General features: G+C 37.0%; 1 protein-coding gene across 1 annotated transcript in view; it reads left to right on the forward strand.

Annotated features, from left to right (window-relative positions):
* The window catches only part of RNF17 (ring finger protein 17), a 158,645-nt gene that overhangs the window by 77,491 nt on the left and 68,117 nt on the right, over positions 1-13,037 (forward strand). Inside the window, exons 13-15 of the mRNA XM_066254842.1 lie at positions 9,426-9,609; positions 10,453-10,621; positions 11,942-12,132. Coding sequence (XP_066110939.1) covers positions 9,426-9,609; positions 10,453-10,621; positions 11,942-12,132 — 544 coding nt within the window. The remainder of the gene's footprint in view (positions 1-9,425; positions 9,610-10,452; positions 10,622-11,941; positions 12,133-13,037) is intronic.

Below are 13,037 nucleotides of genomic sequence, written 5' to 3' on the forward strand. Positions count from 1 at the left end.
AACTACTTGACTTTTATCTATGTCTAAGAGTCTGTTTTATATCCCACCTATGTGTGAAATCATAAGGTTCTTAGCTTTTTCTGATTTACTTATTTCACTCAGTATAATGTTCTCGAAGTCCATCATGTTGTCGTAAATGTCACTGTCATCATTTCTTATCGGTGAGTAGTATTCCATGGTATATATGTACCATATCTTCTTTATCCAGTCCTCTATCAAGGGACACTTTGGTTGTTTTCATGTCTTGGCCACTGTGAATAATGCTACGATTAACATGGGGCTGCATGTGTCTTTTTGTACCAATGTTTTCGAGTTTTGGGCGTAGATACCCAGTAGAAGGATTGCTGGGTCATGTGGTCATTCTATTCTTAATTTTTTGAGGAAGCACCATACTTTCTTCCATAATTGTTATACTAATTTGCATGTCCACCAGCAGTGAATGAGGATTCCTTTTTCTCCACAGCCTCTCTAACACTTGTTTATTACCTGTCTTGTTGATAATAGCCAATCTTAACAGGTGTGAGGTGGTATCTCATTGTCGTTTTGATTTGCATTTCTCAAATAGCTAGTGAAAATGAGCATCTTTTCATATATCTATTGGCCATTTATATGTCCTCTTGGGAAAAGTGTCTGTTCGGGTCCTCTCCTCATTTTTTAATTATATTGTTTATTTGTTTGTTGCTGAGCTTTGTGAATTCTTTATATATTTTAGATATTGACCCTTTATTGAAGGTGTTTGCAGATATCATCACCCATTGAGTTGACTGCCTATTTGTTTTGTTGTCAGTTTCTTTTACTGTGCAGAAGCTGTTTAGTTTGATATAGTCTTATTTATTTATTTATTTATTTTGCCTTTGTGGTCAAATTTGTAGACTGTTTTCTACAGCCAAGGTCCATGAGCTTAGTACCTATGTTTTTTTCTATGTAATTTATTGTTTCAGATCTTATATTTAAGGTATTTGACCCATTTTGAATTAGTTTTTGTGCAGGGGAACAAACTGTAGTCCAGTTTCATTCTTTTGCATGTGGCTTTCCAGTTTTCCCAGCACCATTTATTGAAGAGGCTCTCTTTTCTCCATTGTGTGTTTTTGGCTCCTTTGTCGAAGATGATTTGTCCATATACATGTGATTTTATTTCTGGTCTCAATTCTGTTCCGTTGGTCTGTGTGTCTATTTTTTTTGCCAATACTATGATGTCTTGATTATTCTGGCTCTATTGAAATCAAATAGTGTGATAACTCCGACTTCATTCTTTTTTCTCAGGATTGTTTTTGCTATTCAGGGTTTTTTATGATTCCATACAAACCTGGTAAATTTTTTTGTTGTTGTTCTGTTGCTTTAAAAAATTGACTTTGGGATTTTGATGCAGATTGCATTAAAGTTTTATATTGCTTTGGGTAATATGGCCATTTTAATTATGTTGATTCTTCCAATCCAGAAACATGGAATAATTTTTCATTTATTGTCCTTTTCAATTTCTTTCAATAATGTTTTATAATTTTCAGTATATAGGTCCTTCATATTTTTTAAGTTTACTCCTTGGTATTTATTGTTGTTGCAATTGTAAAAGGAATTATTTCTCAGTTTATGTTCTGATATTTCATTGTTGGCGTATAAAAAAGCAGTAGAATAAGCCAGTCAGAGAAAGAAAAATATCATATGACCTCACTCATTTGAGGAATCTAATGAACAATGTGAACTGAGGAATGGAATAGAGGCAGAGGTGGGATCAAAAAGACCAGAGGGAAAGTGGACAGAGGGAAAGGGGATGAGATGGGATCAGAGAAGGGAAAGAGATTGGTGAAATTATATACACATAACACCAGCGTTATAGAGAGCAGAAAAGCAAATCCTGGAGGGAAGGGGGGAGAGCGTGAGGGAGAGGGGGGAAGGGGGGGTGTTGAGGGGAATACGGGAGTGGGTAGGATGTATTTGGTGGGACACTTGAATCTATGTGAACACAATAAATTAAAATCAATAAAATAAAATAAAAAGCAGTTGACCTTTGTATATTGAGTTTGTATCCTGAGACTTGACTATGTTGGTTTATTGTTTCTAATAGTTTTTTGGTGGAGTCTTTGGGGTTTTCTAGATACAGGATCATATATTCTGCATAAAGTAATACCTTTACTTCTTGTTTCCCAATATGGATGCCTTTTTTTTCTTTCTCTTACCTGATTGCTCTGGCTAAAACTTCAGAACTATATTGAACAAGAGTGATGAGAGTGGGCAGCCTTGTCTTGTTTCTGATTTTAGAAGAAAAGCCTTCATTTTTTTACCATTCAGTATGATATTAGCTGATGGTTTGTCATAAATGGCTTTTATTATGTTGAGGTACTTCTATTTCAATTTTATTGAGTGTTTTAAACATAAAGAGATGTTGTATCTTATTGAATGCCTTTTCTGAATATATTGATTGGATCATATGAGTTTTGTTCTTTGTTTTGTTGATGTGGTGTATTATATTGATCGATTTCCATATATTGAACAATCCTTGTACTCCTGGAATGAATTACACTTGATCAGGGGTCCCCAAACTACGGCCCGTGGGCCACATGCGGCCCCCTGAGGCCATTTATCCGGCTCCCGCCGCACTTCTGGAAGGGGTACCTCTTTCATTGGTGGTCAGTGAGAGGAGCATAGTACCTATTGAAATACTAGTCAGTTTGTTGATTTAAATTTACTTGTTCTTTATTTTAAATATTGTATTTGTTCCCGTTTTGTTTTTTTACTTTAAAATAAGATGTGCAGTGTGCATAGGGATTTGTTCATAGTTTTTTTTATAGTCTGGCCCTCCAACGGTCTGAGGGACAGTGAACTGGCCCCCTGTGTAAAAAGTTTGGGGACCCCTGCACTTGATCATGGTGTATTATTGTTTTGATGTGTTGTTGTATTTGATGTTAGAATTTTGTTGAGGATTTTTGCATTTGTATTCATTAGAGGTATTGGTCTGTAGTTTTCTTTTTTGTGTTATCCTTGCCAGGTTTTGGTATAAGGCCTCATAAAATGTGTTGGGGTGTATTTCTGCTGCTTCTATTTTTTTTTTTAAAGGTTTTTTTTAAAATTAATTAATTTATTTATTCATTATTAGAGAGGAGAAACAGAGAGGGAGAGAGAGGAGAGAGAGACAGAGAGAGAGAAGGGGGAGGAGCTGGAAGCATCAACTCCCCTATGTGCCTTGACCAGGCAAGCCCAGGGTTTTGAACTGGCGATCTCAGCATTTCCAGGTAGACACTTTATCCACTGCGCCACCACAGGTCAGGCTGCTTCTATTTTTTGAGAGACTTTAAGAAGGATAACTACCATATCTTCTTTGAACGTATGGTAGAATTTACTAGTGTAGTCATCTGTTCCTGGAATTTTGTTTGCGGGGAGGATTTTGGTAGTGGTTTCTATTTCCTCCCTGCTTATATGTCTATTTAGGTTTTCCAGTTCTTTGTGACTCAGTCTAGGAATTATTTGTTTCCTCTACATTGTTGAATTTGTTGGCATATAACCTTTCATAGTATTCTACTATGATCCTTTGTATACCTATAATGTCTGTGGTAATTTTCCCTCTTTCATTTCAAATTTTGTTTATATGAGTCCTTATATTTCCTTAATGAGTCTAGCCTGTGGTTTTTCAATTTTATTGATCTTTTGGAAGGACCAGCTCTTTGTTGTATTAATTTATTCTGTATATTTTTTGTTCTCTAATTCATTTAGTTCTGCTCTAATTTCTACTTTTTCCTTTCTTTTCACTTTGGGTAGCCTTTGTTCTTCTCTCTCTAGTTCCTTAAGATGTGATGTTAAGTTGTTTACTTGGGATATCTCGTTTCTTGATTTAAGCCTGTAATGATATAAACTTCTTTGTTATTACTGCTTTCACTGTATCTCAGAAATTTTGAAATGTCATGTTGTCATTTTCATTTGTCTGTATATATCTTTTGATCTTGGCTTTTATTTCTTCTTTGACCCAATCATTTTTTAGAAATATGTTTAATTTCTACATTTTTGTGGGTTTCTCTTTTTCCTTTTTGAAGTTGAATTCTAATTTCAAAGCCTTATGGTCAGAAAATATTCTTGGTATAATTTCTTTCATACTGAATTGGTTGATGTTAGTTCTGTGGCCCAACATATGGGAAAGTTACTTGCATATTGGAGCACAATGTATGATCTGATGTTCTGGGATGAAATGCCCTGTAAATGTCTATTATGTCCATTTGGTCCAATGTGTCACTTAAGGCTGATATTTCTTTATTGATTTTCTGTTTGGATGATCTATCTAAAGCTGTCAATGGTGTGTTGAAATCTCCAAGTATGATTGTGTTTTTGTCTGTTTTTATTTTTAGTTCAGTTCATAAATGTCCTATGTACTTTGGTACTCCCTGGTGCCTATATATTAAGAAGTGCTATGTCTTTTTGATACAATATTCCCTTTATCATTTTGAAATATTCATCTTTGTCTCTGATTTCCTTTTTTGTCCTGAAGTCAGCATTGTCAGATATGAGTATGGCTACACCTGCTTTTCTTTGGATATTATTTGCTTGGAGAATCGTCTTCCAACCTTTCACTTTGAGTCTACTTTTGTCCTTGCAGCTTAGTTGTGTCTCTTGAAGGCACCATACAGTTGGGTTTTGCTTTCTGACCCAATCTGCTACTCTGTGCCTCTTTATTGGTGAATTCAGTTCATTTACATTTAGGGTAATTATTGACACTTGAGGATTTCCTATAGCGGTGATGGCGAACCTTTTTATAAAAACTGCCTACTTTTGCAGTGCTGGTCAACCTGGTCCCTCCCGCCCACTAGTGGGTGTTCCAGCTTTCATGGTGGCTTAGTGGAGCAACCAAACGGTGCTGCGATTGGCCCACCATGAAAGCTGGTACACCCACTAGTGGGCGGGAGGGACCAGGTTGACCAACACTGCAAAAATGCGTGGTTTTTATAAAAAGATTCGCCATCACGGTCCTATAGCCATTTAATGTTTTGTTTTCCAGTAGCTATGTGTCTTGTTTGGTTCTTCTCTTTTCTAAACATTTCTGTTGGCTATTTTTGTTGCTGGGATTTTATACTTCTTTCCCCTGTTTCTTTTTTTTAAGCTGTGTATTTCAGTAGTGGCTTTTTCGTGGGTGGTTGCCATTAGATAATTAAGACAAAAATGTTCGTATGTATGGGAGTTTTTTGTCTTTTGAGTGTTCCTACACTCCATCCTCCTTTGCTACTGCAGATCTTTATCCTCCCCCCTTTTGTGTTATTGTCACAGATTATCCTTGTTTTTATTGTGACAATGTTGGAGCTTTTACTTGTAGTTTTGATTTTTTTTCTTTGTGTCTGGTCCAATAACCACCTGTAGTATTTTTCTACAATAGGGGTTTTCTGGTGATAAATTTCCTCAGCTTCTGTGTGTTTGTAAAAGATTTTATTTCTTTTTCATATTTGAAGGATAACTGCTGGATATAGTATACTTGGCTGGTAAGTCCTCTCTTTCAGTACTTTGAATGTTTGGGTCCACTCTCTTCTGGCTTGTAGAGTTCCTGCTGATAAGTCTGATGATAACCTAATGGACTTTGCTTTGTATGTTACGTTCTTCTTTTCCCTACCTACCTTGAGGATTCTTTCTTTGTCATTGATTTTTGACAATTTTATTACTTTGTGCATTGGAATTGGTCTGTTTGGGTTGTGGTAACTAGGTATTCTGTTCGCCTCTTGGAGTCGAGGATTTAACTCTTTCCAAAGGCTTGGGAAATTCTCATCAATTACTTGTTTGAATAAGCTCTCCATTTTCTTCTCCCTCTCTTCTTATGATATAACCATTATTCTTATATTGCTCTTTCTGATGGAGTCAGACAATTCTTCTAGAGCAGCGGTTCTCAACCTGTGGGTTGCGACCCTGGTGGGGGTCGAACGACCAAAACACAGGGGTCGCCTAAAGCCCACAGGTTGAGAACTGCTGTTCTAGAGCTCTCTGAGTTTTTTAAATTCGTGAGTCTCTCTCCTTTTCTCTGTAGCATCTCTTATTGTCTGTTTTTGGTGTCACTGATTCTTTCTTCTCTTTGGCTTGTTCTGTTAGCTAAACTTGCTACCTCAGTCTTCAACTCATGTATTGAGTTCTTCATCCCTTTTTAAAGTTTCAGTCTCTTTGGTGAGGTATTCATTTTGTTCATTAATTTGTTTCTGAACTCATTAAGTTACCTATTGGTGTTTTGTCACACCTTGAGTATTTTCAGAATTTCAATTTTGAATTCTCTATTGTTTAACTCCAAGGTTCCCATGTGATTTAGATTTTTTTCTGGAGATGTGTCATTTTTTTTTCTTTACAGGGACAGAGAGAGAGAGAGAGAGGGATAAATAGGGACAGACAGACAGGAACGGCGAGAGATGAGAAGCATCAATCATCAGTTTTTCGTTGTGACACCTTAGTTGTTCATTGCTTGCTTTCTCATATGTGCCTTGACCGCGGGCCTTCAGCAGACTGAGTAAACCCTTACTTGAGCCAGCGACCTTGGGTCTAAGCTGGTGAGCATTTTTTATTTTGCTCAAGCTGGCGACCTTGGGGTCTTGAACCTGGGTCCTCGGCATCCCAGTCCAACGCTCTATCCACTGTGCCACTGCCTGGTCAGGCTTCTGGAGATGTGTCATTTTTTTTTCTGAACTCTGTCACTGTTTTATGTAGCCATGGTGTTCGATTTCTTCTTCCTTGATGGCATATGAGTATGGTATGATTAAGAACCTTAGCAAAAAAATAAGAACTAAAAAGAAATGGAAATAGCCTGACCAGGTGGTGGCACAGTGGATAGAGCATCGGACTGGGACACGCAAGTTCGAAACCCTGAAGTCACCAGCTTGAGTATGGGCTCATCTGATTTGAGCAAGGCTCGCCAGCTTGAGCCCAAAGGTGCTGGCTTGAGCCGAGGGGTCACTCAGTCTGCTGTAGCCCCTCAGTCAAGGCACATATGAGAAAGCAATCAATGAACAACTAAAGTGCCACAATGAAGAATTGATACTTCTCATCTCTCTCCCTTCTTGTCTGTCTGTCTCTATCTATCCCTCTCTCTGAATCTGTCTCTGTAAAAAAAAAAAAAAAATTAAAAAAAATACAATAAAAATACAAAAATTTTAAAAATTATGACAAGAACCACAGAGATAGAAAACAAACAAAAAAATCAAAAACAAAACACCCAAAAAAGAATAAGAATAAAAAATATCAAAATTAAAGAAAATGACATTTAGAAGGAAAAGAAAAAAAGAAGGAAAGAAAGGAAAAAAGGAAAAATAAATTTCAGTTTGAGAGGTTTCTTCCAGTAGGTGTCACTGTATTATAACTTTTAGCTCTGTGAAGTTCCTGAATTGTCTGCCAATGACATATTGCTGTCACAATGATGTAGGTGGGGCTGCAGTCGCACTGGTGGGTGGGGTGTGTTTTGAAGGCTTTATGACTTCAGCTTCATGGCTTTACCATGAGGTGAGGGAGGTGGAATCTGGGAGGCTGAGGGGGCTGCACTTTAGTTTTCTCTGTCTCTGCCTAGTGCAGGCTCAGGCAGACCACGGGAACATTGACCATGACTCCTCGCTTGGCAGCTTTGGTTTATCTGCTTCTCTGCCCCTCTCTCTCACTGCTCCTCCTGGCAGAAGGAGACCATCACTCCAGGTTTCCCTCTTTGTACCCCTCAGACAAATCCCAAACAGCCTTAGTTTCCCTTGTCTCCATAGTCCAGCAGAGAAAAAAGAACAAAAATCAGTCACTCCAGGTTTGTCTCCTCTCCAAAGCCCACCACAGATGTGTTTTATCTTCTAACTCCCTTTTCAACCCATCCTACCTTTAGTCCATTCAGTGTGTGGATCTTTCAGGCACGCCTGTGAGCCCAGATGTGGTTCCTTTGCTGCATTTTAATTGTTCAATTTGTTGACATTTCAAGGGGGGAGATCAGGAGTATCTCTCACATCGCCATTACTCTGATATCATAAGTATACATGATTTAAGTACTCATTTATATTTTTAGAAATAAGTTATAAAGGGAGTAAGGTTATGTGATGCTTTCGAAGAGTATCTTCTTGTTCTCTTTTCCTACCTGTTCTTCATTATATGGAACAATAAATGCCTTTAACAGACTTTCTTCTTATTTGTTTTAAGAAAGAATGATTTAATAGCATGTAGTTTAAAACTAATAATATTGGTTATGTGGTATATGAAAACATAAGAATAAAAGGTCCATGACAATCTGAAGGCCAAACGAATATTTTGGTGGAACTGAAAATATTAAAAGGCTGCCCTGTTGTGCCTCTAAACTCTGCTGCTTTTATTAGCATGCACAATGGATTATCAGTTACCAAGTCTCACCAAATTTCTCTGCAATGTGCAATTTAGTTGGTTTTTTAAACAGATTTATTTATTTTTATTGATTGATTTTTTTTCTTTTTTTAGAGAGAGAGGGAGGTATTCATTTATTGTTCCACTTAGTTGTACACTCATTGGTTGCTTCCCATATGTGCCCTGACTGGGAGTCAAACCAACAACCTTAGTTTTTCAGAATGACACTAACCAACTGAACTAACCAGCCAGGGCAATGCATAACTTGGTTTTTAAGAGAATGGGCTCTACAACTACCTGCATTCTCCTCCTCCTTTTAAGTACAGTGTGGCTTGGGCTAGCTATTCAACCTCTCTTTGCCTGGTTTACTCACCTATGTGATGGAATCATCATCTCCAAAGGTTTGTTGACAGAGTAAGTGAATTCAAACATAAAATACTGAGACTATTGGTGAACTCATAGTAAGCATTCAAATTCGGGTCTCTTCTTCATTGCTCTTTTTTTTTTTCTGGTTATTAATTTGTAATTCATCTGATCCCTCCATAAGATCCTCTTCTGCTGCTAGGTCCTTGGTTCATCTTCCCCTTCTCTGAACTTCATTGTGTATTAATTTAATTTTGACATTTCACATTCTGCCTTTTATTGTTTCTTTATTCTCTCTGCTTAACCAAGGGAGGTAATTGATTCTTCTTTTATGTCACCACAGTATTTTATAAATTTTAGTATATGTACATCTGTCCATGAATATGTGTACATGCATAAGGATAGAAAGAAGGCCTGTATTGTTACAAGTACAATGTATGAGAGTCATTTATTTGCCTGTCCTAAATGTCTAGGTGGCAGCATGCTCTCATTCACCTTTGTTACAGTTCATAAAACATAGGTCCTCGAAAGGTGACCACTGAATATTCTTTGTTTTTATCTCCCCATTTAGCTCATAAGGTTCTGTATAACAGAAACTGTCATAATACACTACCTTCATCTTTCTCACAGCTCTTGGTGTAGTATTTATATCATCAGGAGATAAAGGAATTAAGACTTCTTGGTGGAACTAATGTATATGTTTGTAAATTAGAGCTTATTAGGTATTCTTTCTCCATAAACATTGATAATTATTTGTCTCCCTCATTATTTAGGTGCAGCAATATTTGTAAGCAGTATTGAAAATGGAAAGTGGTATCGAGGAATTATCACTGAATTAACACCAATAGAAAATAAAAATACTAGAAAACATCCAACCAAATTCTTTGTCTGTGAAGTTGCACTAATACAAATATTCTTGGTAGATTTTGGAAATTCCAAAGTCCTAATTGTTGCAGGGTATGGTATTTTATAATTATTGTGTGGTCCTGGCCTGCTTGGAACCATTTGTGATTGGGGGCAGGGGTGGATACTAAAGAAAAAAGGAAGTTGGGAAAGGGTAGAGAGGTATAATTTATATTGCTTCACTTCTAAGGTATATACTTTATATTTTGTTCTATAATTTGTCTTACTAATTACTAAATTAGTAAAGTATTATCATTTAGTGTTACTAAATGGGAAGTATGGAAAAGGAGCTTTTTGATGTATCTGAACTTAAGTACTCTTTTTGTTGCTTCAGAGCAGGGGATGATGAGTAAAAATAGTTCCTTTAAAATGTTATAGTTAGCTGCAGGATGATTGAGTAAAAAATTTTAATCAGACTTCTATAATTTTATTAATGCATGTTGAAGTGGCATGTTAATTTTATTAATACATATTAAAGTGGCTCATTCTAAATATTCAAAAATGTTTCCCTTAGTGTTCTTGGAAAATAAACTGAAAATGTTTTTGTAATAAGGACCAGTTTTAACTACATTATCTCCAAGGAAATAATGACTTAATAGTCATTTCTTTAGGGGCATCATTATCTCCTTAAGTTTTAACTGAATAGATATATAGATATATAAAAGACAATTTAGATAAAGGCAACTGAGATTTCATTCTACTGATAGATTCTACTGTGTATACTTATTAAAGCTAGACTAAATCTATATTGTAAGAAAGTATGAAGTAGAGTCTAACTTTCTAGAAGATTTAGTGTAAGGAGAGTATCCTTAGAAATGCATAACTTTTATGAGGGCGGGGCGACAAGTTTGGGTTTGAAGCATTATTTTAAAAAAATGTTACTGGACTTCTTCTTAGAGCTGGCGATACCCATGTGAAATCAGAGCACATTGCTGCACAACACATCGTACTAAATGACTTATGTCCGGTCCTAAGGAAGTCCGGACCATATATTGAAGAGCTGCTGAAAGACTTCCAGCCATTAGCACAGCCATGCTCACTGAAGGACATTATTCCACAGAATTCAGTAAGTGAAGGTGAAATCTTTGGGGGCTAAGTATTCCAGTTTTAGCTAAGTATTGCCAATGAGATTACTGAGTGTAGGTTTAAGGCACAGTTCTTCTGCGAAATACATTTTGCATAATAATGCGATAGGTGCCAATGGAAAAGGAGACAAACTTCAGTTTCCACAACTGAAGCGTTCTTAGTGGGAAATTGAGCTGAATAGCATATATGAACATGGTCGTAATAGGGGAACTATCCAGGTAAACCAGTAAGTTTTGGAGTCAAATAAGTATGGAAAAATAAAATACGACGTGGTTTGTTTCTGTGCATTTCTTTACTGTTTGTGTGGCACTTGTTCGTTACTCTCCTTGTACCCATGCAGCTTTCTGCTGTGTATTATTTATGAGTATCTGGGTATTCTCCAGCAAGATGGCAAACTCCAAAGAGGTAGGGATTGTTTGTAAGGGTGTATGTCAAGCTGTTCTATTTTTATGAAATCTACCAAAGCAAAAGTCTGTGTCTTTGCTCATCATTGTACGCCAGTCACTCACAGACCAGATAGCACACATGGTAGGCATTCTGCCGATATTTGAAAGCATGAAAAAAATGAATGAAAGCTAAGAGAAAACATAGTAGACTGATGTTTTCCTCAAAATGGTAAAACTGTTTCTTTTTAAATTCTTTTAGTCTGAGAAGACCTTACTTTTTTTTAAGGCTTTTATACTCAAAATCTTTAGAAAGCTGTTTTATTTTCTGTTTTTAAGAATGTGTAGCCAATTGTTGAAATTTACTTTAGGTTTAGGGACTTAAAATTTCAAAGATCAACTTAAAAAATCTTTTTCCAAAGGGTGAATACAATATTTTTCTTTATTAGTTAAGTAACGTATATCTCATATATTGCTAGTAATGGGAACTAAGTTAATTGATGATAATTATGAACATCTTGATTGTATTTATCTTCTATTATACTTCCTAAATTATCTTTTGAATTTTCATCATTTAAGTGTAAAATTCACATCTAATATTTGTTTTATTTCAAAACATTCATAATCTTCATGTTAATATTTAGAAGTGAAACTATGTCCTAATGTGCAATAACTGAAACCTGAGACACAATATATAAAAATCAAAGTATGACCCATGTACTGTACATCCCTAAGACTGGTGCATCCCTAAGACTGTCCCAAGGTCTGTGGCCCCAGCTGCTGCTTCGTGTCTGTGGTTGGCTCAGTGCCTCTACTTGGGTTTGCAGACTTTGATTGGTATAAAGCTAAGTCCAGAGCATTGTAACCTCAGAGCTAATTATAATTACTAAGTACATTGGAATTTAACTTTTCCACAGAATGAAGTATGGGGAGAAGAAGCTAAAGTAGAATTCTTGAAAATGGTAAATAACAAGGCTGTTTTAATGAAGGTTTTTCGAGAAGAAGATGGTATGCTTATTGTGGATCTGCAGAAACCACCAACAAATAAAATAAGAAGTGACATGCCTGTGTCTCTTAGGGATGCATTAATTTTTATGGAACTGGCTAGGTAGGTAATTTATTACACCTTACATACTTTTTGAGATTATAGCTACATATTGCAAGAACACATTTTACCTTTAAAAACTAGGGGCTCCAAAGTGAACTTCATCACACTCTATACGAGGTTAAAAATATTGCTGTTTAGTTACAGTTGTCTGTGAAAACTAAATTTAGATCATTTGATTTAAGGGAACAAAGAAAGTAAGATACCTCAAAGTAGAAACTATTTGTAGATACTGAACACTTTTTATACTCCTGATAACTTCATAAGCAACTGCACTAAGGTTTCAAGAATTATAATTTAAGGCCCTGGCAGATTTGCTCAGCAGTAGAGCGTCGGCCTGGCGTGCAGGGGACCCGGGTTCGATTCCCGGCCAGGGCACATAGGAGAAGCGCCCATTTGCTTCTCCACCCCCGCCCCCCCCCTCCTTCCTCTCTCTCTCTTCCCCTCCCGCAGCCAAGGCTCCATTGGAGCAAAGATGGCCCGGGCGCTGGGGATGGCTCCTTGGCCTCTGCCCCAGGCGCTAGAGTGGCTCTGGTCGCGGCAGAGCGACGCCCCGGAGGGGCAGAGCATCGCCCCCTGGTGGGCAGAGCATCGCCCCTGGTAGGCGTGCCGGGTGGATCCCAGTCGGGCGCATGCGGGAGTCTGTCTGACTGTCCCTGTTTCCAGCTTCAGAAAAGAAAAAAAAAAAAAAAGAATTATAATTTAATAGGTCCTGACTTAAATTTCCTAACCCCTCTATGTTTAATATATGAATCTAGGATGAGTACTGAAAATTCCTTTCCTCCCTCACCTCTGATGAATAAAGATGACTAGTTACCACAGTTAGTTAGTGCAAGGCACTAACTTTCTTTCCTGAGCAATTACACGACTATAGAAATGAAACAAATAGGTTCCATTCTGGAAAAATA

Source organism: Saccopteryx bilineata, chromosome 2 (genome assembly GCF_036850765.1).
Source record: "Saccopteryx bilineata isolate mSacBil1 chromosome 2, mSacBil1_pri_phased_curated, whole genome shotgun sequence".
Classification (NCBI taxonomy): domain Eukaryota; kingdom Metazoa; phylum Chordata; class Mammalia; order Chiroptera; family Emballonuridae; genus Saccopteryx; species Saccopteryx bilineata.